This window comes from Scomber japonicus, chromosome 2 (assembly GCF_027409825.1).
Source record: "Scomber japonicus isolate fScoJap1 chromosome 2, fScoJap1.pri, whole genome shotgun sequence".
NCBI lineage: Eukaryota > Metazoa > Chordata > Actinopteri > Scombriformes > Scombridae > Scomber > Scomber japonicus.
In genome coordinates, this window is record NC_070579.1 from 13316935 (window position 1) to 13343378 (window position 26444).

General features: G+C 40.1%; 2 protein-coding genes across 2 annotated transcripts; one reads left to right on the plus strand and one right to left on the minus strand.

The window, feature by feature from the left end:
* Positions 1-524: 524 nt before the first annotated feature.
* On the minus strand, positions 525-25230 carry slc5a10 (solute carrier family 5 member 10). Its single transcript, XM_053339672.1, has 14 exons — positions 25201-25230; positions 24500-24604; positions 23906-23965; positions 23488-23592; positions 23254-23359; positions 22570-22650; positions 22274-22479; positions 19377-19512; positions 8215-8322; positions 7929-8079; positions 7557-7725; positions 2737-2952; positions 842-935; positions 525-721 (listed from the first exon to the last, which is right to left on the minus strand). The coding sequence occupies exons 1-14, from the start codon at positions 25213-25215 to the stop codon at positions 525-527; spliced, it is 1749 nt and encodes a 582-aa protein (XP_053195647.1). The 5' UTR covers positions 25216-25230.
* On the plus strand, positions 11660-21326 carry LOC128379945 (protein FAM83G). Its single transcript, XM_053339584.1, has 5 exons — positions 11660-12344; positions 14807-14974; positions 15917-16041; positions 17306-18806; positions 20152-21326. The coding sequence occupies exons 1-5, from the start codon at positions 11853-11855 to the stop codon at positions 20524-20526; spliced, it is 2661 nt and encodes an 886-aa protein (XP_053195559.1). The 5' UTR covers positions 11660-11852; the 3' UTR covers positions 20527-21326.
* Positions 25231-26444: the final 1214 nt, after the last annotated feature.

Genomic DNA, 26444 nt, shown 5'->3' on the forward strand with positions numbered 1-26444 from the left:
TGATGATATTAAACTGATAGTAAACTGAATATCTTTGTGTTTTAGACTGTTAGTCGGACAAAAAAATCTGATCACCTGAGATGATATGATATGATATTAAAAAGGTAATTTTCACTATTTTCTGACTTTTTCTAGACGAAATGATTAATTGATAAAATAAGGCAGATGATAATGAAAATAATAATTAACTGCAGCTCTAATTATGTGTATTTTGTTGTAGATCCTGATGTACAGTTAAAGTTTCTTAACATTTTCTATTATTAAAACAAATTTAGAGGATTATACAGATGAGGTTTGTGCTCTGAGTGTTTTTTACTTAAATACACCCACATTCACATTTGCAGACTTCACTTTATGGAGTATATTCCTGTGATTTCTGAAGGATTCAGGTGAAATCTTGTTTCCCCACCAACTTGAATTGGGGGAAAATCAGAGGCTGTTTGGCAGGTGGGCAGAGTTTCTAGTTCCTGTTGGAGATAATCGCTGATGCTCAGCAGGCAGGATGGTAAAATCTGAACCTCCACTCAAGCAAAGTATGCGTAGAGAAAAATGTTAATGCTGACCAGCAGGATTGCGTTAGCACAGCAGAACCTAGACCAGAACAAGCTCTCTCTGACGCTAGGAACCCTGGGAGCTGGAGTCTCCTCTGATCGCCGTACTGCTGCGATACACAATCCTGCCGCCCGACCACAGACACCCCCCCGCTGCACCAGCTCAGAGCCTGCAACAGCACACAGAGCAGACACAGGAAGTTCCTCAAATGTCTAACCTAAGTGTTGATGACTCTTTATCATATGATGGCTGGTTTTATTCCAGGATGCTTGAATATTCACACTCTTACCTTGGGAAGCACGTTGGCTGACAGATGAAATCTTCTGTAGAGGAATTTCTCTTTGAGACTCTTCAGTCAGAGTCCACCAGGTCAGGTTACACACCTGGGAAACAAAAGACGTGAAAAAACACTTTATTTCCTTTACTTTATTGGGCATTAATACAACTTCTATCGCTTACAGAGAAGCTGTGTGTTTTTATGTTGATAACATCCTGACATGAGGATAAATATAGTGTAATTACATAGTAGAGAGTGCAGGTCAGGCATGTGCACAGTTTTCTTATTTCCATTCAAGGTTGTTGTGTTTCATTTTTATGAGTCACTACTTGATACCTAGATTTATTTCTGGGGAATAGTTCATTACCTCACCACAGAGTCATCCATCATCTAAAACTTTGTTCGACAGATGGCTAATCTTGTGAGTATTTGTGTGTATAAGAGTGGTTACAGGCAAAGCAGTGGTGGGATACAACAAAGCACATTTACTTAAGTACTGCACTTCAGAACAAGTTTTTTAGGTACTAGTATTTTTCCATTTTACTTTATACTTCTGCGATTATTACACTTTTTACTGCATTAGATTTCCTTTATAGCTATAGTTACTGGTTACTTTTCAGAATAGGATTTTACATGTAAAACATATGATAAGTTTTAAAATATGATGAAATATGCATTGATACAGGTGAAACTACCCAACACTATAGAACCAATCACAATGTTTGTTTTACAGTAACTTCCTGGTGGAAAACACCTCCATCACTACATACAATTTAATGGTGCTGAGCAAAAGTAAATGTCAGTTTAAGCAAGTCAAAAAGTAAATAAAGAAACGTATGCCATTAAGTATAAGTAAATATAAGCAGTAAGTAGTAAAGCAAAGCAGCTTATGTCTTAGTTATGCTTTATCAAACACACTATCAAAGTAACACAGTACATAAAATAAGCAAAACTGTCAGGCAAGTCGGACCACTGTGTTTAATCATATATCTTTCATATATCTCTGTAGATCAAATCAAACAGGAAGTGATTTTTAGTGTGATGTCATGATGATTCGGTCTATATACAACTGTTAAATTAAAATGCTGTTCATATGTTAGTCATACATGCTAATATGTAAGAAAGATAATGTAAGAATTTCCATTAAGAGTACTTTCAGTTTTGATACTTTGATATACTTGATACTTTTTCTCTTAATACTTCTATTTAAGGTCAGCTATTGTGCAAAATGTCCTTTCCTTTTATTGTTTTGACACAGATGTGTGTGAAAGGAGATGATGCAGCAGTAGCCAGTATGAGACAAATAATACCTTTTTTGAACCCTAAAATACAATAAGTCTTGAAATGAGCATAATCTGCCACCTTTCAGTGAAACTTTCAATGCAGGATACATACTTGGGGATATACTCTGGTATTTATTCTTTTACTTAAGCACACTGTAGGAGCTGAACTTCTTTCTTCTTCCATCACGGGGTTATGCATCAACATGATAACTGAGTTTAGAAACAGTGTGGTGTGTGTTATTAATCATTAATGTTGACTGTTTCAAGCATTTTGAGTTCATCCACCGGTCAGAGTCTTACCATTGGATCTTTGACATGAATGAGACTTGACATATGAAGCATTAAATGTGTCATTCTGTGCTGTGCTACAATGCCTGTAGTGGAGTAAAACTACTCTCTATGGCTGACTGTTGATCTTTTGGATTTAGGAAGGTACAGCCTCTTTCACTGGCCTGGAGCAGAGGCCAGCCTTCAGATAAACAGCTCACCATTGTACAGCTGCCAGTTCAGATTCCTCTCTTTTCTCACAGATAACGTTTAAGGGTGTATCAACAAAAAGAAAGGACTTACATAAGCTTACTTCCTCTTAACAATTTGTTATTTTCTGTATCTATGTGTACACACCTGTTCGTGGGTGGGTGGCGGGGTGAGCAGTGACACTATGGTAACCACGATAGCAGTGAGCCCACAGAGCAGGATAGCGAAGTGGAGGTAGTGGACGCTGCGCAGCACTGCAGGTGCCGAGTCTACAATGCCACATCTGGGAGGCGGGAATGCAAACTCCAGCACCATCCTACACACACCTACAACCAAACCCACCATCAGGCCCCAGAATGCACCCTGAAAAGACACAAACACACGCATAAACACAAACAGATTACATTACATTCCTTAAGGGACTAATATGCTGAACTTCCTGCTGCTAAAAGGTGTCCATTTTATTTTTTAGGAGGAGTACTGGATCACAGCTGGGGTGTGTCTGGCTCATAACACTCTCGCTTTCCCACCATTATTATCTGTCATTCATCGCCACCTTTCTCTTAAGTACACTCACGTGCTGGGACACAAATAACTCTCTGTGTTCTTCTCTTTCAACCACTGGCGAAGAATGTGATCTCTCAAGTTGGACGTAATCATGCATGAGAAAACAATCGCCTTGTCACACAAAGTAAACATCTGGAGCTCTGTTTGACTTCTCATCATGTTTTTCACATTTCCTTTTTTCTCTCTGTTTCCCCTCCTGTTTCATTTGTTACATAGTAAAGGCTTCATTTCATATTTACTGCCTGTATCACTGATCCTGTTTTTAGGGTTTTTATACCATAGTTGTGGCACATTGTGTTTGGCCACCAGCACTGTCAGTTTCTGTCAAAGCAAACATTGATAAAAAAATGTCTTATCTATTCAGCAAAAACTCTTGTTAGAGTGTTATCTGTACTTTTACAGCTGTTTTTACGTCTGATTTTGTTTTTCTAGGATCAGCTTATCACAAAGGTCCCCACTTTACTATCTATCTTGAACAAATACGATATTCCAGTATCTCGCCAGGAGTGAGATATTTCTTTTATAAGACTGTGACCAAATATGACAAAATAGAAAATATACACACAATATTAAAAAAAGTTGTATAAAATAACAATAACATTACAATACTCATTTACAAGAAAGTAGTCCCCAGCTGCCTGTGGTTTCTGTGAAACGTCAGCAAACTCCTAACCAGTTTATTATTCACATAGTCAAATTCATTGACACTGTCACTGGATGTCACGTCAGAAAGTGTTTGCAATACCATTAGGCCTACTAATTGCTCCTATGCAGCTGGTGAGACAGTGGTTGGTGGAGCTTTGTGTCGTCCCTGCTTGCTTACAGGTTGTGGGGAACATTTTAACAGTAGATGCAGAGTGATAATTGAAAATAGAACTGTGAAAGTACATTAAACATCATAGCTGGAGTATGCGTTTATTATAGGGCTGGGCCGATATGCTTTTGTGCCGATTCGATTCTCTAACGATTTTTGGGTCCTGGTTTGATTTAAATTGAGATTCTGATTAAACAAGTATTGCGATTTTATATTTCAATGATTGTGATTTTCTTTCCTTAAACAAGAACAGGTTGAACCAAACACTTGATAATACATCGTAAGTCATATTTACAAAAAACAATACACACATCACATCAGTTTGTGAGATTTCTTTTTAAAACTGTGCACCTGCCCTCACAAAAAACTTAAATAAAAAAATTAAATAAAAAAAATAAATGAAAAATATCGCCAGAAAAAAAATCGGGATTAATACAAAAATCGACGACTATCAACCAATCACATTTCAAGATTTTAACTATCCAGTTTATAAATGTTGAATTACTATTGAGCTAATATTATTACTGTTTTCAAGATTCAAGATTCAAGAGAATGAAATTCTGATTCATTTCACTTCACTTTTGATCTAGTGTATGTTTACAGTGTTGTACTTATGATACTGATATTGATCTTTACTGATGACACATCGTTTCTTCCTGCATGAAACAGCTAGTTAATGCTTTTGTGAATCCAGTTTCAGTGCTCTATTCAACTCATACAAACAGTGAACTGGGGAAGCCTGGTGTCCAGTAATATGCAACTCACTACTGAATGAGCTGCAGAAGAGCTTGAAGTTAGAGTTACTCTGGGCGACTTTAAAGCTTTGCTATCTGATATTCTTCATAATGTTTTGTAATTGTTTTAAGCAGTGTGTCTGAGAGTGTGTAAAGTGATTGTTTTGTGATTGTGATGTGAGTCAGCTCTCATTGTGATCCTGTGTCATTATAACTTGTTCTAAAGAGATTTAATCTAAATGAGATTTCCTGAATAAATAATGAATGAACAAACTGGTTTCCCATCTGGGATCTTATCTATCTGTTCAATAAAACCATTTGTGTCTTTGATCTATTTATCTTTCTTTCTATCTTTCTATTTAGCTATTATCATTAAGTTGACAACCATTGTGTAATAGTTTGTATTTCAGATTTTTAGTTATACAAATCTAAAAACATCACAGTAAATGTAGTAATTAGGAATAAAATCCCCCAAATGTACTACCGGTCTTACAAAGAGAGACAGAGACTATAATGTTACTAATCACAGGGTTAATTAATGTGTTCAAGAGTCACATTTGTCACTCTGGTTCAAGGAGCATACACATGTCCTGTTGCCGTGTAAATAGGTCTATATTGTTTGCTCTCTATTGCGTCTACAGTGCCAGACTAGTCAGCATTTGACACATCCTGTGCAAGATGTACCCTTTGACCCCATGAGTCAACAGCAGCAATATTCTTAAAGCAACATGCTCACCGTGTTTATCTGAGCAAATAAAAAAGCTCACAAATTATCTGTAAAAGAGTTATTGACCCCTCTCAACAATGTTTTATAGGTCTAAACTGAAATGTGAAGATTAAAAAACAACAACAGATGGCTGTGACATTTTATAACCTTCCCAGTAAGCATGATTCTAGTCAAAGATCTCTAAATGTTTAAAATAAAATTAATAAAATTTAAAGAAGGGGAAAATACAGTATAAGCATTCCTATGTCTAGTAGCTAGTTATACTGTCGAAAAACCGATTATGCGTCACAGAGGCGTCTTCTGACTTGCAAATCACTGTTTGCTGGCCCATTGCCAACACATGCTGTAACCCCAGGCAAATTCATTTAAACCACATCTTAAGTATAGACTGTTTGTGGTTTCATTCAGTTTTAATAAGGTAGGATTTTTTACATTATAGTGAGAAACAGAGGAAAAGCCTTTCAGTCTGAATGATCCCCTGAGAATCTTCTCTTCCTTTTAATATTTAAATAAATAGCATGCCAGCAGAGATCAGACACACCCAGAAGCTGCTCCATTAAAGCTCAGATTGAATCTTGACTATCCAGTGGACTCGTCTCTACTTGTAGTCAAAAGAAAAAAAAGTTTCCACACATAAATTATTAGATCTGGGCTGATAAACACTCTTAATACTGTATTGTTATCTCGTTTGTCTCACTCTGTAATCTTTATCTTTACATAATTACTCTTGCCCTCACTTGCCCTCGCTGTTATCAATCGGATACATTCACTTTCATTTCTTAAAGTGAGAGCGCAGAACGGCAGCTCTGATTCCTACGCTGGAAGTAATACACGGTACACTTCCTATAATAAGTCAGTAACACACACAAACATTCATACGATGTTGTGCACACATACTCACACATGGACTCAGCACATTACTAAGCAATGAGCGAGGCATGTTTGCACTCAGCTGGGTCCCATGTGAGACTAATAAAACTGCAAACTAGTACAGTACAGAGTGGGTGAAAGGACAAACATTGCACAGAGAAAAACCTCAAAACTCTCTTTTGTTCTGTGTAGTTTGGTGTCAGAATGGAAAAACTTGAATTGTGTGTTTTGTATGCTAAATAGTTGTTGATACAGAGATTTTTTTCCCCCCCAATGGTTAACTCATCAGTGGAAAACGTGCACAGGAGCCAAAACTGTTGATACTCAGCCAAGGAAAATGAAGGTATTATCACCATAATCATGATGGTGTGCATGATATTGCCTAAATTCTGAAGAAACTCTCCTCTGTGGAATGTCTGTAAGCCTTCACAGATATTGCCACAAATACTCTGTGCCCATAAACTATGCCAAAATATACCTGTCTGTCTACAGAGCTCAGTCATAGTCACATCCACTGATAACAGTAATGCTGCTTCCCTGTTATCAGTGTGACCCATGCTTTCCCTAAAAACACCACAGACAAACAGCAGCATGTCAAGGAGAGAAGACTGTGTCCTTCTGCCAAGATTAAGTGCTGTTTCTTCCTTGACCTCAAGGCCCATGCTTGACCCTTTGTATCCTAATATGTCGCAGTTGTAATTTATCCTGCTCATTTCCTTTGTTAAATAATGGAGTATTATATGTGTGTATGTTTCTGACTGTAGATAGAACTGAAACAATTAGTTGATTATTCATTTAATTGATCTGCAGAAAGAAAATCAACAATTTTCATGACTGATTAAGTGTTTATGAGGGAAAATTGCCAAACATTTGCTTGTTATAACCTTTAACATGTAAAGATTTGGTGCTTTTTCTCATATCTTTAGGTTTTGGATGATTAATCAGACCAAAGAAGCATCATGAAGACATTAACTCATGCTCTTGGGTATTGTGATTCATTTTCTGACATTTTCTTTATTAATGATAATAGCTCAAATTAATAATTGTTCCCAATATTCTAAACATATTGAATTTGGGGGCCAGTAGCGTTGGGTCATGTGCAAAGCAGATCATTTTATTTCTTGATTACTACCTGCTTGTGAATTTTGTTGTGGCTCTATTTTCTTTCTTTAACCCTATCCCTATACTGTATAACTGTGTTTACATCTGATTGTAATATAAGGGCTCTTGGAGGACATGCATGTGTGTTTGTTACCTGCTCGTTGGTCCTCTTCCAGAAAACAGCCAGAGTGAAGACAGCTGTGACGGGCGGAGCGAGGTAGCTCGTCACTGACTGGATGTAAACATACAGCTGGCCGCTGTTGGCTGACTGTAGGATGGGGATCCACACCACACTCACCACCACCAAGATCACTGTCACAATCCTGGAACAAACAACACATCTTAAACTTTTATTTTCTTTATTGATGATAATGTTAAAATTTCACCACGTTATTAAAGTGGTCAACTAGTGTTTCAGTGCTGGGTTCAAACACAGGAATTCTCAAATCTAGGTCATCCTCCGGGTGAATGCCTTTTTTATTGCCAGGCAACCCTGCTGAGCCACTTCCTCTTGTGAGTTTCATACCTGCCGACCAGTAGAAGCTCTTTCTCTGAGGCTCGGGGGCGGTGCTTCTTCCAGATGTCCATGGTGAACAGGGTGGAGCTGCTGTTGAAGATGGAGGTCAGTGATGACATCAGAGCGGCCATCATCACCGCTATCATGAGCCCCCGCAGACCTGTCACACACACACACACACACACACACACACACACACACACACACACACACGGATATACATGCATATTCAAGTAAAAGCCTTTATATTCTACTTTATTCTATAAGATATATGAAGTTATAGCAGTACTCTCACCACTTGGCATGAGCTCAATGACAAGTTTGGGAAAGGCGATGTTGGAGCATCCCACCTCGGCTCCACACACTCGCTTGCACTCCTCGGGGTCAACGCATCCTACAGTGTCTGAAACATGAAACACAGTCAGGGGTCATTTACACACTGGAGTGGAACAAAATATTCTACTCATGCAGAATTCATGTCCCTCTTTGCCCTAATTTCTACTCATGAGGAGACACACAAACTGTTTTAAAATTCAGCTTGAGGACAAAAATACTTGGAAACAGAAACAGTGTGTTATACATTATACAGACGACTATAATGTTAGACATGATCTTTATTCTGCAGTAAACACTTTACACTGCAAATATGTACATACGCATTTATATGGGGTTAAAGGAAAAAACCTGAATAAGTGAGTCAAGAAACATAATGAATGATAATGCTTCCATATATGTGTGCTACATGGTACAATTAAGCAATTAACATCTATATAACAAGCTATGTGGCATGTATAAAAATGCTGAGCAGGCCCAGCTCATTCTGATTTTGTATCAAGATGGCAAGAAGAAAAGATCTAAGAGGGTTGATTGTTGGGGCATAAATGGCAGAAGACTGTTCAACTGGCTGATATATCAATAGGAAAAGTGACTAAAGTGACTAAAGTGACATCTACATTTTGATCTATGGGAGAAACATCAATAAATAAGGTCAACAGACTACCACATATAGAGGGATGTTACAATAGAGTTGCAGTGCATAAACCCCTCATTTTAAACATGAAGCACATTTCAGAATTCAAATGGTACAGAAACCAGAGATATTGGTCTAAAGAGATGTGGGAAAAAGTCAGGAAATGATCAGATGAGTCATTCTTCTCCTTATTCTCAACAAATGAGGAAGTGCATGTGTGGTACACCAAGAGAACGGGACACGCCTTAATACTTGACCCCTAGTGAGGGAATCCTTTGGTTGCTTTATGCTTTTTTGGGGGGGGGGGGGCATGGCGTGTGTCCACTTTCCCCTTAGAGGGATAGGTGAACACAAATCAAAAATGACTGATTCCAAATAATGTAACCTGTACATGTATAATTACACAAAAATGCTGCTAAATTACAGTTAAATGAGCAGATGTAGTTATTATATGTTCCCCTTGTTTGCTCACACAGTAAGTAAATATGCACTCTAAATGCAAACTAATGAGCAAACACACGTAAATGCCTGTAAGCAACATATGAACACATGTGAAAAACCTCCCTTCTTAACGGCCTCCAATGATTTTCTCCAGAGTCACTATACAGTTAATTCCTGACCTCCATTCTGTACTTGGAGTCATAAGGATCTCTGATACGTTTTATCACATCAGTGTAATGTTTAACTACCCGTTTGGGGAATTCCTATATGTGGTAAACTCAAAATGTGAACTTGCTTTAAAAGTTTATTTTTATAATAAACCCTGATTCAGACAGTCATTAGTCGTTTCCCACCATGTTTTATCAGTGACACATCACTAACCAGTAGTCATGCCAGTTACAAAGTCTGGTATCCACACTGGATTTCCTTAATAGGACATTGCTCCAAGTGACACAACTCCCTGATATTGATCTAGTTTTCCTTAAAATTATTTTTTTTAATCATTATTACATTAGGGTGATAGCATACTACAGTTAGTTTTAGAAGTCAAAGAATATAGTTATCATACACAAAACATATTGAAGTCCACGTAATGTCAGTTTATAATAGTAATGGATTAACTATTACACTCTTTCAACTTTACCTTTATGTTAGGGTGTTGCTTAATTGGACTTTATCATGTTTAAAGGTGTTTTGCCCACCCAGATTATATACACACAATATCACACAATAAAAGTATATGGTGTACAGACTAGTGTTGGGGAGTAACTGTACACGTAACAGTGTTGTGTAATTTAATGATAGAATACTGAGAAAAAAATGTGTAATTAAATATTTTTTTAAAAATGTTAATGATTAGAAAATGGGTTACATCTGAAGTCAGACCTTTAACATTTTGCTCAGGAGGGTTTTTCCCTTGTTACTGAATACATATATTGCTGTCATTTCATTCTTTAAAAACAATATTTTTTATATTTTCCTGACATGGACTTATTTGGAGCACACATGGGCTCAAATGGTGTCACAGTACCAATTAAACCCATGCCAGACTTTTGACTTTCATTTAGTTATATCTTTATTTTATATTCCAAAATCTACATGAACTAATGAATACATTTTCAAATGAGAGATAAATCTTACTTTATAAGAAATGATCTTCCTTATACATCATGTCAGTATCCATGAAAAACACCTAAACTTAGATTTTGGTGTTTAATGTGTACACTTACCCTAACAGCTGGAAACATGTGCTAGAAAATTAGAAAAGTAATTAAAAGTAATAAGTTACGTAGTTACATTACTTATTACATTTTAAATAGGGTAACTAGTTATCTGTAACCTATTACATTTATAAAGTAACCATCCAAACCCTGATGATATGACATAAAGTCCAATAACACAGCTATGCTCTTAAAATCCTTAAAAACAGATGTTGCATCAGCACACTCAGACACACTGTCAGTAATCCTTAAAACACAAAGAGAGCCGGATATTTGATACTGGTATGTTTGTAAGTGTTCAGTTGGGATGAAAAAACAAGATTTTCCTCCCTCAGTCCAAGAAAGGAGGGTGGAGTTTATAACCCTCTCTTTCCTAACCAACTACCGGACACTCCGCCTTTCAGCCTCCGGTAACCGAGCTTCCGCTGCTGAATACCAGGGTCAGACACACACCGGCAGTTTCGCGCTGATCACCGGACCTCGTTGAACTTTCCGTCTGGAGGGACGTGAACAGAAAACCGGGAGAGACAGAGAGACAACCAGAAGCAGTCATGGGCGTTTTTTCTTTTTTAAGTGAAAGTTGAGACTCATTCAGCGCCACGTTGGTGAGATTTAAGCTACTCTTTTTGTCTTTCGGGGAACTGAACAAGTTGCCATTTTTGAGCTTTTGAACATCTGTGAAGCGAGTCAGACTTCATACTTCATTGCTCCAACATAAAAAAAAGGAAGAAAAGAGACTCGTCAGCGCAACAGAGGACTGACTCACGCTTAGTTTCACCACTTTTTTTAAAGGAGGATTAGTGACTTCTTTTCTCTAACTCAAGCCCGGGGTTCAGCTCTAGACTTGACTCATTGTCAGACACTGTGATACACTCATCCAGGCAGACAGCTGCTTGTCTCTATGTTAGCCGGGCCCCGAGGCTGCAGCACTTGAACCGGGGCCGCCTCCAGTGCCGGTGCCGCTACCTCTACCTGGCCCAGGCTGTCAGGTGAGGGCGTGGCTTTGGGCGGGGAGCTGCTTTATGTGCACACAACACCTGAGTCTATGTGAGTAACCTGAGATCTGGGTCCAGGAGCTGCTATAGTGGGTTTGCTTTTCATCAGATTAAAATCGTTACCGATCAGAGAGGAATTTGTTTACATCCTCAGGAGCCCCGGGTCACGCGCACATATAATGGACCGGGATGTCAAATCGCACTTTTTTGAGGTTTGACCCTTTAAACCCGCGACTGGAAACTGGGTCAGATCTGTCTCTCTACTTAACTCTTTGTTGACCAGGCAGGGGGATATTATTTTGCAGCCATGGCTCTGTCTCAGGTCCAGTGTTTGGACGATCATCACGTGAATTGGCGCGTGAGTGAGAGCAAACCGGAGTTTTTCTACAGCGAGGACCAAAGGTTGGCCCTCGAGGCTCTCATCACCGGGGGCCGTGATGCGTTCAGGGACTACATCACCGAGAACAAGGTGCGGGAGTTCCTGTCGGGACCGGAGATAGAGAGGATTGTACACATAGCAGAAGTATACCGGCCCGGGTACGAGCATCACGTTAAACCAGACACACCAGGACCAGGGCCTCCGACCCCAGGGTCCGGGGAGGAAGGGGGAGATGGAGAGGTGTCGCTTCAATACTGGCCAGACCGGTCTGAGGCCTCAGTGGCAGAGTTGGACCTGGGCTGGCCTGACTCCGTCTCATACCGGGGGGTCACCAGGGTTACCGTGCACACGCAACCCCCAACTGAGGGGCAAACACACATCAAGGAGGTGGTCCGCAAGAGCATCGCATCAGCCCAGAAGGTAGACCTGATTATAGGCCTAGTGATGGCAGGGTTGGAAATGTAATAGGTTACAGATAACTAGTTATCCTATTTAAAATGTAATAAGTAATGCAACTATTTGTAACATATAGGCCTATTTGATTAGTTTTTGATTCCTTTTCTAATTTTCTAACCAATGTTTTCAGCTGTTAGGGTAAGTGTACCAATTAAGCACCAAAATCTAAGTTCAGGTGTTATTCATGGATCCTGACATGATTTATAAGGGAGGTCATAAGGGTTATCTCTCATTTGATTTACAGATGTATTCAATAGTTCATGTAGATTTTGGAATATAAAATAACGATATTTTATGAGAAAGGTCAAAAGTCTGGCATGGGCCTAAATTGGTACTGTGACACCATTTAAGCCCATGTGTCCTCCAAATAAGCCCAAGATTTATTTACAACATATAAAAAAATATTGATTTCAAAGAATTAAAAACAGCAATATACATATTCTGTAACAAAAACACATTACAACACCCAGAGTTAAAAAGAATAACACAAACATTTAATGAAATATGATACACCAGACCAGTATATTAAATAGTCTGCTCCCTGTGTGTAACCTATCATTTTAAAGCATTACTGACAGTGTGCCAGAGAGATTATGGTACAACACCCTGGTTTTTAAGGTTGTGGTTGTGCTGTTGTACTGAATTTCATTATATTGTATCATATATTGAATATCATATTGTATCAATAGAAACTGTCTGTTTAAAATAATTCAGTCCAATTCAACAACATCCAGACATAGAGACTCAAACCGCAGAACTGAGTCAACATTACGTCTTGGCAGTAATTCAATATGATCATTTATAGACTTTCATCAAACATAATTATAATGTAAAATGTAAAATGTTACTCATTTCTCTTTTCCACACTAATATTTCAAAGTAAGCTGTAACTGCACTCACAAACTCTATTATTATTGTTTTATTCTTCTATTCTTACACATAGTTTGATTGTTTATACAGTTTTGCCTGTATTGGCCGTACTGGTAATATTAAAGTATTTTTATTAACATTGTGATAATGATTTCAGTCCTATAAATAAGTGGTTTTAATATTTTTCTGGCTGTGCAGTGTAAATAATAAATCAATAATAATTCCCTGTTTAATAACACACAAACACCACAATCACTGCAGGGTTATTGTGTTATATTGCATTTTATGGTCTGAGTTATTGTCCACCCGTCTTTAATAAAGTAACATTGTTTATTTTATACACAATAAACCACTGACAGAGTGAGAATGATTGTTCTCATTAGAGAGTTCACATCCTCAACTGTTTTCTCCATTTAGTACTGATAGATATGCAGTTATATATGGGGCTTTACTAAGTTATATCTATCAAAAATAACATAAATTTGACTCTTTTTTTAACTGAATGTGATCTTTCTGCAGTATTTTGCAATGCATGTCTTCATTTCTCATTATTTTCCCTTTGCCCTTTCTCTCAAACTGCCTCTTTCCCTTCTGTTCTCCCACATGCCCAACAAAGGTTTAATGAAACAAGTCTGATCTTGACACACCTGTGTGGAAAAAAAAAAAAAAAAGCTCTGACGTCATTGAATGTATTGCAAGCCAGGGCCGCAGTGCATCGTCGATTCGACATTGCTTCTCACGCACATGAATGCTGGCTCATACATGTACACATACTAAAAGTCAAAGTTTGGCCCAAAGCTACAGAAACATGAATTTGACTGAATGTTAGATACCTTTCCTCTGTCTGGTTGTTTCTATGTAGCCAAAGGCCTCTGAACTCCGCTAACAACTTGTCCCTAAACATGAGCTTCATACAGCATTCATTGAAATGAATCAGATTCTTAAGATGTATATTTAATACAATTTACCTTATTTTGCCTTTTGAGTTTTTATAACTTTATCTATGCAAATATAATGACAATGAAGCTGAATTGAAATATGTTGTAAAATCAAACCTCAAGGTCCACTAACTCGCTTTTTCCTGAGCTTTATTTATTATCATTAAAGTAAAAAAAAAAAAATTAGAGTAATTCATTGTTTTCTTGTTCAGTTAAATTCACCAAGTTGTCAGTCTTTGGAGCTAAACTCCCTCGAGCTCTGCTGCTTTGTTTTTAAAATGTAAAAGTAGGGCAGTAAGCTGATGAACCCACATAACACACACTGTCCAGCCAATTCACGTTTTTGTCACCACTCTGCAAAAACTCAGTGTTTCTAACTAAGCAGTCTCTTTGTGCACCTTCTAGGTTCATGCCCATTTTATTTATTGTTTGAATACAGGTCTCACAAGTGCTCCGCTTCCTCTGAGATTTTAATGGGTGTATTATTGTTGATAAGAGCAGCTTAAATCAAACCCACCCTAACAGACCAGGAAATACTAACACCATTTGGTTTCCTCTGTGTGTCTCTCTCTCTCTCTCTCTCTGTGTGTGTGTGTGTGTGTGCGGGGGTGGGTGTAGGTGATAGCTGTGGTGATGGATGTGTTTACAGATGTGGATATCTTTCGAGACCTGCTGGATGCGGCCTACAGACGTAAAGTTCCTGTATACATAATAATTGATATGGCGTCAGTCCCCTGCTTTCTTTCCATGTGTGGTAGAGCTGATATGCACCGAGGACATCTAAAGGTACACACACACACACACACACACACACACACACACACACACACACACACACAGATGTACACGCCCAAGTGATGTTTTGATAAGAGAGATGAGCAAATTGGACAGATGTCTACTCTTGATAAGTGCAGCATAATATATAAATTCAATGTTTAGTTGAAGAAACATTTTACAAAATATAGTTTGATGTAAAAAAAATAGTTTGAAAGGAAGGCATATTATTGACATACTGTAGGTTTAACAGGTTTTGCCAGCAGACTAACGTTCATGCATCAGCTAGTTGGTCTATAGGTTCAATTGCCTCTCTGAGTTAAACTGGTCGAGGCACTTACGGAAAATACTTAGTGTTTCATGGGGTTTTTGTAAATTTTTTAGCCTCCAAGTCAGAGAGATAATAGGTACATTCCTGTCTTTGCTGTAGGCAATTAGTTAAACCGCACACAGGCACACTTTACTTTCTGTAATGTTTTCTCTTTCATTTCTCCTTATTTCTTCCTCATAGCTCTAACCACCAGACCTCCTCTCTTTCAACTTCTTTCTTGTGTGCCATCTCTGCTGTTATTATAAGCATTTACGACGTCTATGGTTCGCGTCTCCTGTGAGATTTCACATGGAACATTTACTTATGAGGTAACACTAGACCAGGAACCACACCCTTATCACAGGGCCGAGGATAAACACTGCAGGGTGTGCCATACAGGCATGTACATACATAGATGCAGTCCATGCTCTAACCTGTCGAGTCAGCAATCATGAGGCTATGTTGGTATTAATACAGAAACACTGCAATTTAGCAACATAATAACTCTGTCTCGCCATTCTCTTGTCTCATCTTGATTCCTCTTTTGCTCACTAAAATCCTTCCTCTTGTCAACATAAACCCATTAGAGCCTCTTTTCACTCAGCATTACCTCGAATTAACCTTTTGTGTGTGTGTATGTGCAGAATCTGCGTGTGCGCTGCTGTGGAGGCGTGGAGTTTTTTACACGGTCGGCACAGAGTGTGCGTGGTTCTCTGAGCGAGAAGTTTCTTCTGGTAGATGGAGACAGAGCCATCTCTGGTTCATACAGGTGAGCGTGCACTATTGTACATGCAGTATATTTTACTCATGTATTTAAAGCTGCACTAATCAATAATTGTTATATTAACAATGGATCAAATGATTGTGTAAGGTGAAAGGTGTCACTAAGAGACAAATCAACAGATGAAAATCACCCGACTCTGCAGTTCCTCTTCACTCGATGGAGTGTTTCACTGTTTTTCAGTTCAGTGTTTTGTTTTCTGGCCTCAGTTTCCAGTAGCAGCAGCCAGCTGTTTACAGCAAATAGCTATAATAAGCCCATTCTACCTGCCCAGCACCAAGCAGCAGACCAACAAATCTACTGACTAACTGGTGAGATAGTGTGGCATGAAGCAGCCAAATAGACTGATATTTTCCTTAGGAGTTGGTGGAGGCCAATGATTTAATTTGGCGGGGCCAGGGACGTGACTCAAATAAATGCTAATTTTGCTCTTCTGGATGAGTTAATAGAAAAGTTTTTGCTAACACATTTGCCTCAATAAGAGATACAAGAGAGATACAGATATAAGAATATATATTAAAGTCACTACGTGTGGGATTACAATGTACAACTTTGGTACCTCCCAGTGGAAGTATTAAAAAAAAAACCCTGGGGCTGATAGCTGTACATGCAAATACACACCCTGCCCCCACCCTCTGATCCGGGAACACTGAAATGAATGGCCTGAGAGCAACACAGAGATAGCGCCAGTTTTCACCAGTAATGTCTCATTTCTTTACAAAAAATATGTGTGCCATCAAAATAATTTGCAAGAAGCTATAATTACATAAAAATCCAACCCACTATTTTTTTTTTCCATGGGCACACAAAGAAGCATTGTTACAGCATGATCAACTGTATCTGCAAAAGCTTACGCCTGAAATTATGCAGACTTTCCAGCATTATAAACCTTCACCTCAACACACACACAGACTTTCAGTTCATTTTGGTCTACAGTTACCTGTTAACCAACATCTTTGAATGCTGCTTTAGAGTGTTTTCCCCCAGTGTTGTTCCACCAGGAAATTGAGGACGAACATACAGGAATCATGCGATCAAAGAGCATAGTGTGATGCATGACTTCAGGATCTTGTGTAATGATTAAACTGGTTTTCTCTGTAGGAGTTATAACACTGAAGAAAGGGTTACTGAGACTGATAGAAACTGGGACACATTTAGCAGATTGGAAGATATCTCATCTAAGTGACATTCAGTTGGAGACAAAAGGGGAACACTGGTGTAAAATAATCTCTTCATGTTTGTGATATTCCAGCTTCACCTGGTCCTCCTCTCGATTGGACCGTAACCTCATAACGGTGATCACAGGACAGGCAGTGGAGACCTTCGACCTGCAGTTTCGGGACCTTTTCCTCATGTCCAGAGGTGTGTCTCTCAGCAAGGTTCCTCTGGTGGACGAACCGATCCCTGACCCGCTCCCTCAGGCGGCACCTGCTCCTGTGTCAGCTGCTGTTGCTAGGAAGCTCATCAATCCAAAATATGCCCTTGTTGCCACAGGGACACACACAAGTCCCGCCTCGTCTGACCAGAACTCCAGCAACAAGAACTCAAACTCCCAGAATCCCATTGGGCTAAAACTTAGGAAAGGACGTCTTAAGGATGTTTCAGAAGAGCCGCCTTTACATCCTGGATTGGCCCATTTGGAGAAAGCGTACCTGATCCCGTACCTTCCCACCTGGCCGGAGCCAGACCCGCCGAGTGATGTGATTGGATTCATTAACATCAGAGATGAAAAGCGAGCCAATCAGGTCCACTTACAGAGGTCAGAGCGGTTTGAGGTGAGTCAGGCTATACGTTTCAGTGCACCGCTGACACTGCCACCTCAGACTGAGGAACCTGCGTCAGGTCAGAAGGGGAAAGCTGCAGAAATAGCAGAACCTCCCTCTGGGAATACAAAAACAGGAGCCCCCACCCCTGTGAGCCCAACCAACAAAGATCCCAAAGAGCAGAAACACACAGCTCCGAATAAAGACCACACTGATGCAACAGATTCCAGAGCCCCTCCTCAGTTGCCCAACTCCCCTGTAAAACAGGACACTCACAAACCAAATGCACACACACCCACATGTGAATCCAACGTTACTGCAGATTCACAGCTGACAGACAATGTTAGACAAACTCCAAAGACACAAACTCCAGAGACACAAACTCCAGAGACACAAACTCCAGAGACACAAACTCCAGAGACACAACCTCCAGAGACACAACCTCCAGAGACACAACCTCCAGCACCTCCCGTTCCTAAACGCCGCACACTGCATTTGGTTATTGACCCCGCACCCTCAGAGCTGCCTAGTGAAGCACAGGTCACTCTGGTAAAAATTGACCAACAGGACACCCCAGCCTCTAACAGAAAGAGATCCTCGTCAGATGTAACGTCAGGCCGTGGCCGTCTTACATCAAATAAGGATGGCAGGGACTCTGGCAGCAATGGCGATGGCGATAGCCAAGATAGCACCAAGGTCATGTGTGACCGAGCAGCCAATGACGACCCTTCAAGCGCTTCCACAGCATCAGAAGAGGAGTTTTATGATTGTTCCAACCAGGAGCCGAGCGACCCGTTGACTAATAGAGTCACGACGGGGTCAGGTCGGGGGACTCGCCAAGGGGATGGGGTCAACATGATGGCCCGCCTCTCTCAGAGCATGCTGGATCTACGGGAACCCAGCCAGTCTGAGGACAGCGCCAACCTCATCCGTCAATCACAGCAGCTGCGCAGGCAGGGTCACCCATCACCGCATAGGCACATAGGACAGGTAAGCAGCACCCAGTAGAAATGACTTCATTTCTCTACATTTACCAACAATTCATGTGCTTGTTGGGTGCAGCTCCCAAAACGTGAGAACTTGTTTTATTGGACTGTTGGTCTAGATATTGGGTCTGGGAAATTATGACGCACATTTTCCACCATTTCTTTCAAGGTTTTTACACAAAACCATTCATTGATATTAAAAATATAATATATAATACAAAATGTTACACAGACAAAACCATCACAATGAAGACGCCACTGTGGGCTTTAGGAAACTCTGAAGGGCACATTTTTAGTTAAAGCCTGAGATACCACAGTGACAAGTAAATGTTGGCACTAATGCTTATTGTGTAATTGCTGTCAATAACAAGAAGAGTGGTGTACAGGCGTAATATCTGGCGGGAACAAGTACGCTGTGAGGTTGATCATCAAGAATTACAGGGAAGACAATCTAACACACGCTTATATATCAATCAAAATATGAGTGTTTCGCCAGTGGCGCCAAAGCAAGATGTTACACGCAGTCAGTAACAATACCCTTCTTCAATTAATAGGGGTGTGTGTGTGCACGCACCTGGATAGAGAGCCCGGCTGATCATGCCAGGGAGGATGATGAAGATGAAGGGCAGCATCTTCAGATAGGCAGCCAGTAGAGATGCTCCTTTCACATGGCTCATGTTCTTAGCAGACAGGGACCGCTGCACAATCACCTGAAAATACAGAAAAACAAGAAATGTATAGTGCAATAAAATAAGTAAATGCAATTTAAAATAAAGTCTAAGATAAAGTTAAAATAATTAATTCAGTAAAAGCACAGATTTAAAAGAATGAAAAAAAAGAAAGAAAATGCTGTTCTTAAAATTTTGTGCTTTAAGGGGTTAACAGGTTAGAAATGTAGTCAGGAGCCAACCCTGAGTAAGGATAGTCATTAAAATCTTAAAATCTAATCTAAAACATACAGACAACTAATTTAAAGGTGCTACAATTGAGGTTATATTAAATCCCGTGTTGGATCTAGTCTTGGGGCTTTCAATCAGTTGAAGCTACAATACAGTTGCTGTGTCTCTCTTTATTCATACGTGGGTCAGAATAGGGAATAGAAATAAAGAGAGTCACAGCAGTCTTATCTAAGCTATATACACACCTTTTGAATCAAAGTGGATCTGTGAATCATTTGCATAAAAATGGGTGCACTGATAGGATGCTTTGAAATATTTGACCTGAAGTTAGCACACAGAAAATAGTAAAGGACTCAGCATGTATGTAAAGGTAGTGGAGGATTTCACGTCTAACTCTTTTAGACTTCATGATGTCCTACTCATCCCTCTCTGCTTCTTCTCTATGTCTAGTTGTTCCAAGACTCCAGATCTCCTGGTCGAGACGCACGACTGAAAGGACCTAAAGTAGTCATCGCCAAACCAGGAAGTTTTCACCGCCCCACCCGAGCAACAGGTCCTGTGATTGGAGGACACCGTTACTGGCAGGGTCAAACGCTGCAGCCGGATTCGCCCCACCTGCGCGGGGAGACACGCTCTGGTCGGTCACCACGGCGCCACAGCCCGGGTTACAGAAAGGCAGATAATGCCTCGACACAGCCGCCAGCCAACCAATCAGGTTTACTAGGAGTATCTTTCTCAAAACTGAACAACTTAAAACACTTGAGGGCGCGAGCTGGAGCCCCGCAGAAGAAGGTGCCTCAAAATAACAACAAGCCTGCTAGGTAGAACAGTGGGCCACTTCAGGTACACAAGGACGTTATGGACTTCCTACTAAAATATAGGTGATACTTCAGTCTGGAATATTCTCTCTCTCCGTCATCAACGTCATTTCTTGATTTCAAACCCTGAGGCTCAACATACAAGTTGGAGAACTACATACAGTAACTGGGATTTTGTTTTTACTATATCCACTAGGGTTGGCCCTTTATTTCATGTTTTGAAAGGCATTGTCTGTAAATGAATCACATGATGTTCTAAACTAATGCTTCCTGATAAATGGCTTCTGAATAGTATAATAACTCATTTTAGAGGCAGATACTGATAACTGTGAGGAAGTTAACTCAGATAATAACATATCAGCTGATATTTGTGTCTTTAGAAACGTGCATACAGTAAATGTTTAACCAGGCACATTTGAGCAAGATTCACACTAGAGGCAGGGTATTTTCTTACTACATGCCACGCTGGTGGTCATCTGTAATACTCTGTGATGTAGTAACAATCCTCTGAACAAATATTTCTAAATTACCTCAAGTGCTTTTCTTTTTCTGAAGTTTTTTACTGGAATTTTGTGTCTATATCCAAAAGACACAGATGTATGCAATGTATGTGTGACAATCAATGTCAGCACACTGATAAACAGGTGGCTCTTGTGTGGATGCCATTGTTATTGGTTACTGATGTTGTGAGGGTGGGGCTACCATTTTGATTGTTCCGATGTAAAGAACAGGTTTATATGTGATGTTAAACACTGATATGGGACCAAAAGTGAATGTTTTGAATAAATTGACAGACTAATGATGAAATGTAGTGAAGTTTTTTGACTGGACATGCTCAGATAAATCCACCATTAACTGGAGAATCATGCAGCAGTATAAATATATTTTTTTCAGGGAAGTATGTAATAAAGCTTAGAGCTTGTACCCACGCAACTGAAATGGGTAAAACCTTGCATAGTTTGGTGATTGTGTATGTGCACAGTGAGGTATTTATAGTTCGTCTTTGCCTCACAGACGGAATATAAATGTAGTTTTTAGTTTTCTGAAGGGATTTTTAAAACCTTGAGTTTGGGTTTGGCACAACATCTTCATCTGGTCAACAGGGCGGATCAGCCTGATCGTTCTGTCTTTTATTTTGCTAAGATTCCTGGATGCAGCCACATTAGCAGGATGGAGGCTAGTATAGGCCACGTAGTGTGAGCAAAACCAAACAAATAATTAAAATGTGATTGAAAGCTCATTCTTTACCCTGGAAACAGAAGTGGACAACACAGTATCACCACTAGGTCCATTTAGTGGCTATCCTAGAGTTTTTGATTATACAACATGACTTCCCGCAGATGTATACATTTCTAATTATTTGGGAAACAGTAGTGAGCAGAACAGTCTCAGGACGATGTCTGTTTATTAGCTGTTCTGGAGATTGAGTATTTGGGGCAGAGAACAAAGGCACACACTATGATTATTAACCAAACTATGCACTGGAACAAGCTGCCAAAAACTACAAAACAAAACAACATAATAAAAGAAACAGTACAGTCATTTCTCAAAAGTCCAATCAGAACATATAAAGAGAGAGACAGCTGGCCATTGAGACACTGTATGTGGAAAAAATCAGGGTATTTTTAGAGAGAAGCTGGTTTTCCTGAGCAATCTTTTAGAGGAACTGCACATGCACATGCAACGCTTTGGTAGTTTCCACTTGCTTTGCCAGTATATGCACATGCATGTTTTTTCTGTTCATGTAGATGTACCTGGTCAGTGCACCAGTACCAGGTGGCCAGTATGGTGAGTCCCAGGGTCATGCCGGGCCAGGGCAGATCTCCAGTGACAGCGTCTCTGAACAGGTGCATGGCGTCCTGACGTGGCAGGTGGCAGGTACTGTTAGGAATGATCTTGCTTGGCACCGCCGTTCTGTAAACTTGCTCCAGGTTACTGTAGCCACCAATCTTGTTAAAGGCTGCAGACCAAAAAAAACCAAAACACATTTCCTATAAAATATCTGCTGCATTATTTCAGTTTTCATTTAAATTATGGAAATTGTACATACCAGTGACTGTTAGGATGATTGCACCTACAATCATGATAACTGTCTGTAGAGTGTCAGTGTAGATGACAGCAGCAAGACCGCCTGAAAGGAAGTAAGTGTGTTAATGAAACCTTTTATCATCAACCAGCAACATTTTTAGTCCTCCTGTTGTCCTCCAGTCAAGGAAGCAAGGGAGGAAGAAGGAAGGAAGGGAGGGAGGAAGGATGGAACAGAGGTAGAAGGAAGGAAGGAAGGAAGGAAAGGAGGGAGGAAGGAAGAGAGGAAAGGAAAGGAAAGGAAAGGAAAAGAAAGGAAAGAAGGAAGGAAGGTAGGAGGGAGGGAGGAAAGGAAAGAGGAAGGGAGAAAAGAGGGACAGAGGAAAGAAGGAAGGAAGGAGGGAGGGAGGGAAGAAGGAAAGGAGGAAAGGAAGGAAGGAGGGAGGGAGGGAGAGAGGGAAGAAGGAAAGGAGGAAAGGAAGGCAGGAAGGAAGGAAGGACAGAAAGAAAGAAAGGAGGGAGGGAAGAAGGAAGGAAGGAAGGAAGGAAGGAAGAAAAGAAGGAAGGAAGGAAGGAAGGAAGGAAGGAAGGAAGGAACAGCCAAAACAGACGGGGTCAATTTGACCCGGGAGGACGACACGAAGGTTAAGCATCATGTGTCTTAAAAATTCATGAAAACCGTAGTAACAGATGTGTAGTATTTGTGTACCAGCAATAGTGTAGAGGGCAGTGACCACCAGCATGAGGACAGTGGACAGGTAGAGGTTCCATCCCAGACACACCTGAACAAACAAGGCTCCAGAGTAGAGGTCAGTCTGGTGGAAGAAAGACAACACATCCATCAGCACTGCCAGCACACATGACTCAGATTAGATAGTGCTGCTAATTGGTGGAAAGGCCCAAATGAGACCAAATGGAGTGTGAATGTGTCTTTTTGTCGTACTGATATCTTTGTGAAGATGGACAACAGCAGCGAGAGGACAGCTAGGTAGGTACGGATCCTCTCTCCTCCAAAACGACGGCCCAGGTACTCTGGCATTGTCACAATCTGAACAAAAACACGTCAACGCATAAGCATTTGAAGCAAACTTAAAAACTTGCTAATCGGCATGAAGTAACTGGACAAGTTTGATCTGCTTTCTTGAAAATAATTAGGAATGAACACAGTAATAAATTATCATTGTTATTAAAAGACAGTTGTGAGTACATGCACTGTAGTGTAACACCCTGTTTGGGAATTTTCAAGGCGGGGAGTTCTTGTGTAGGCAACGTCTTTTGGCACCTAAATGTACCTGCGTAGCCAGCCTTAAAAAAAGCACACACGCACCTCTGTTTGCGTGTATGAGTGTGTGCAAACTAACCCCTGAGGAGATGTAGACAGGCACAAAAACCCAGGCCAGAGCCAGCAGCACATAGGTGGCCTGTAAGAAAGACAGAAGGGAGATGGTAAGAGAGGACAGAGAGGTTTGACCAGATCGGCCACAACATTCGCTCCAGGCAGAAAAATCTTAAAGGCCAAACTGAGGCAAAAGTTTAAACTCATTATGTGCTCTGCATACAGGAGCTTTTGTGAAGCTGCTGGTTTTAATGGACTGTCTCATGTCTAACACTTAACATGACTTCATGGCATTAAAGAGTTCTGCTGGTGCCCCCTGCTGCTCGCTCTCTGTTACAGCTGAAAAAAGGAAACTAATTCAATCAATTGTTCCACTTTTTTTTTTTTTTGCCTAGACAACCATTTTCTATTAGGTAAAATAGCTTTTGAAATGATTGTAGCTTTGTGTTCTTTTCTTGCACAAATCATTTCTCTTGTCAGCCGTATAAGTACAACACACCACAAAAGAAATAGCATGTACAGAGATTAGCAGACAAGCTCTGCTTCATTCCAGACTATATTGTGGTAAAGTGCTATTAATAGATAGATAATGGATGGATGGATGGATGTCTGTACTTACGTTCCATTCAAAGCCAGTGACAGCGATACCTCCAGCAGCTCCAGTCCCAGCCAAACCAATAAACAGACCTGAGCCCTCTGAACTGGCAAACAGAGATGCTCCAATCTGAATACATTAATAAAACAAGATTCAATATATTTACAGAGGTTACATACAGTCAGGCTTCATGTTACAGCTGAGATTAAACTTTCTTTTGATTTTTAGTTATATTTTTTGCCTTTTACAATCATATGTAGGGCTGCAACTAATGATTACTTTTACTCTTGTTTAATATGACCATTATTTTCCCAATGAATCAATTAGTTGTTTCATCTATAAAATGCCAGAAAATGGTGAAAATGTTGAACTGTTTCCCAAAGCCCACAATGCAAACTAAAATATCTTTTTTTATCCTGACCAACAGTCTACAACCCAAAGATATACAGTTATCATAGAGGGCTAAAGAAACCACAAAGTACTCACATTTAAAGGGGGGTTTGGGTTTTTTTTTCTTAACAAACTATTCAAAACTAATCAATTATAACTATATAGTTAGTGATCTACATTCATACCCCCACACACACACTGATATTTACCACTAGAGACTTGTAATAGTTTATCAGATAAAGCATCCAAGTGCAGATCAAGAACACAGAACAACATAAACAACATCAGGAGTGTTAGAGATAATACAGAACACATTATTAAAGATACACACTCACCGGCCACCAGGCCATGTCCCGTCCAGCCAAGAAATATCCACTCAGAGTGTTCCTGCTCACCCTGCATGACGACTGACAGAGAAAACAAGTGTTACACACAACCGTAACTGATTATCTGTCCATACAAACATTCACACAAGCAGAAAACTCACACATAAATGCACCTCTGACTCTTACCCAGATGCCAACAGCGAGGTTGAGGAGAAAATATGTTGCTATGACGATAATGTCAGAGATGCTGAATGATTGCGACAGGGCGTAGAAGTTGATGGTGGAGTTAGTCATCCTCAGTGTTCACAAGCATCCACACACACACTTAAAAATGCACCAGAACCACACAAATGTTCTACTTGTGTTGCCCTTTACTTACAGTCACACATATACACACACACCTGTAACAATCTCACACAGTCTCAGCCTGAGACCTGCTTTAAAAACACCAAGAAGAATGTATTACACTGCCTAAACTATAAAAACTAACTACTACTACACTGTCTAATAAAAAACCTTTAAATGCTTTCCTTCCAGTCCATTAAAAAAACAGTCTTCCAACACACACACACACACACACATACTCAAACACACACTGCAGCCCTTGGTGAAGTCCCCTCTCGATTGGACTGCGAGCTGACCTGGCTGTTACAGACAGCCCTGAGACGAGGTGCTACATGTACGTGTGAAGAAGGCAGTCCCTTGGTTGAATTGATGATTAAACACATCACCTTAATGTGGCACCTGCAGCGCTGACACACACACTCTGCTAGGGGATAATGGAGTGAGCGGTATGGCTGAAGAGTGGAGTACAGCAGATGCTCATGTGGACCAGAGTCCACGCTGATGCACACACACACACGCACACACACACACACACTCACGCACACACACACAGACACAGACATAGACACACACACACACACAGTCAATCATTGCCGATGACAAGTTTATAATCATTAGCGTCTAAACACACAAACATCTGCTGGTAAGTGCTAAGTGGAGTCAGTGAAAGTGTGTGTGTGAGAGAGAACCAGAGAGTGTGTGAACTGTTTACGGTTTCATTCAGTAATTATCAGGAAGCACGTGAAACACTTTCACTCCAATAAGGCAGACATGTTTGAAACTCACTACCTTTTACTAAATGAATGTGTTTACAGTTTCTTTTTCAATTTACAGTCATTTCTTGATGACTTTTCAACAAAAACTTTTTATATTTCCAGACGTAATCATCTGGGATTTTACAATATTGA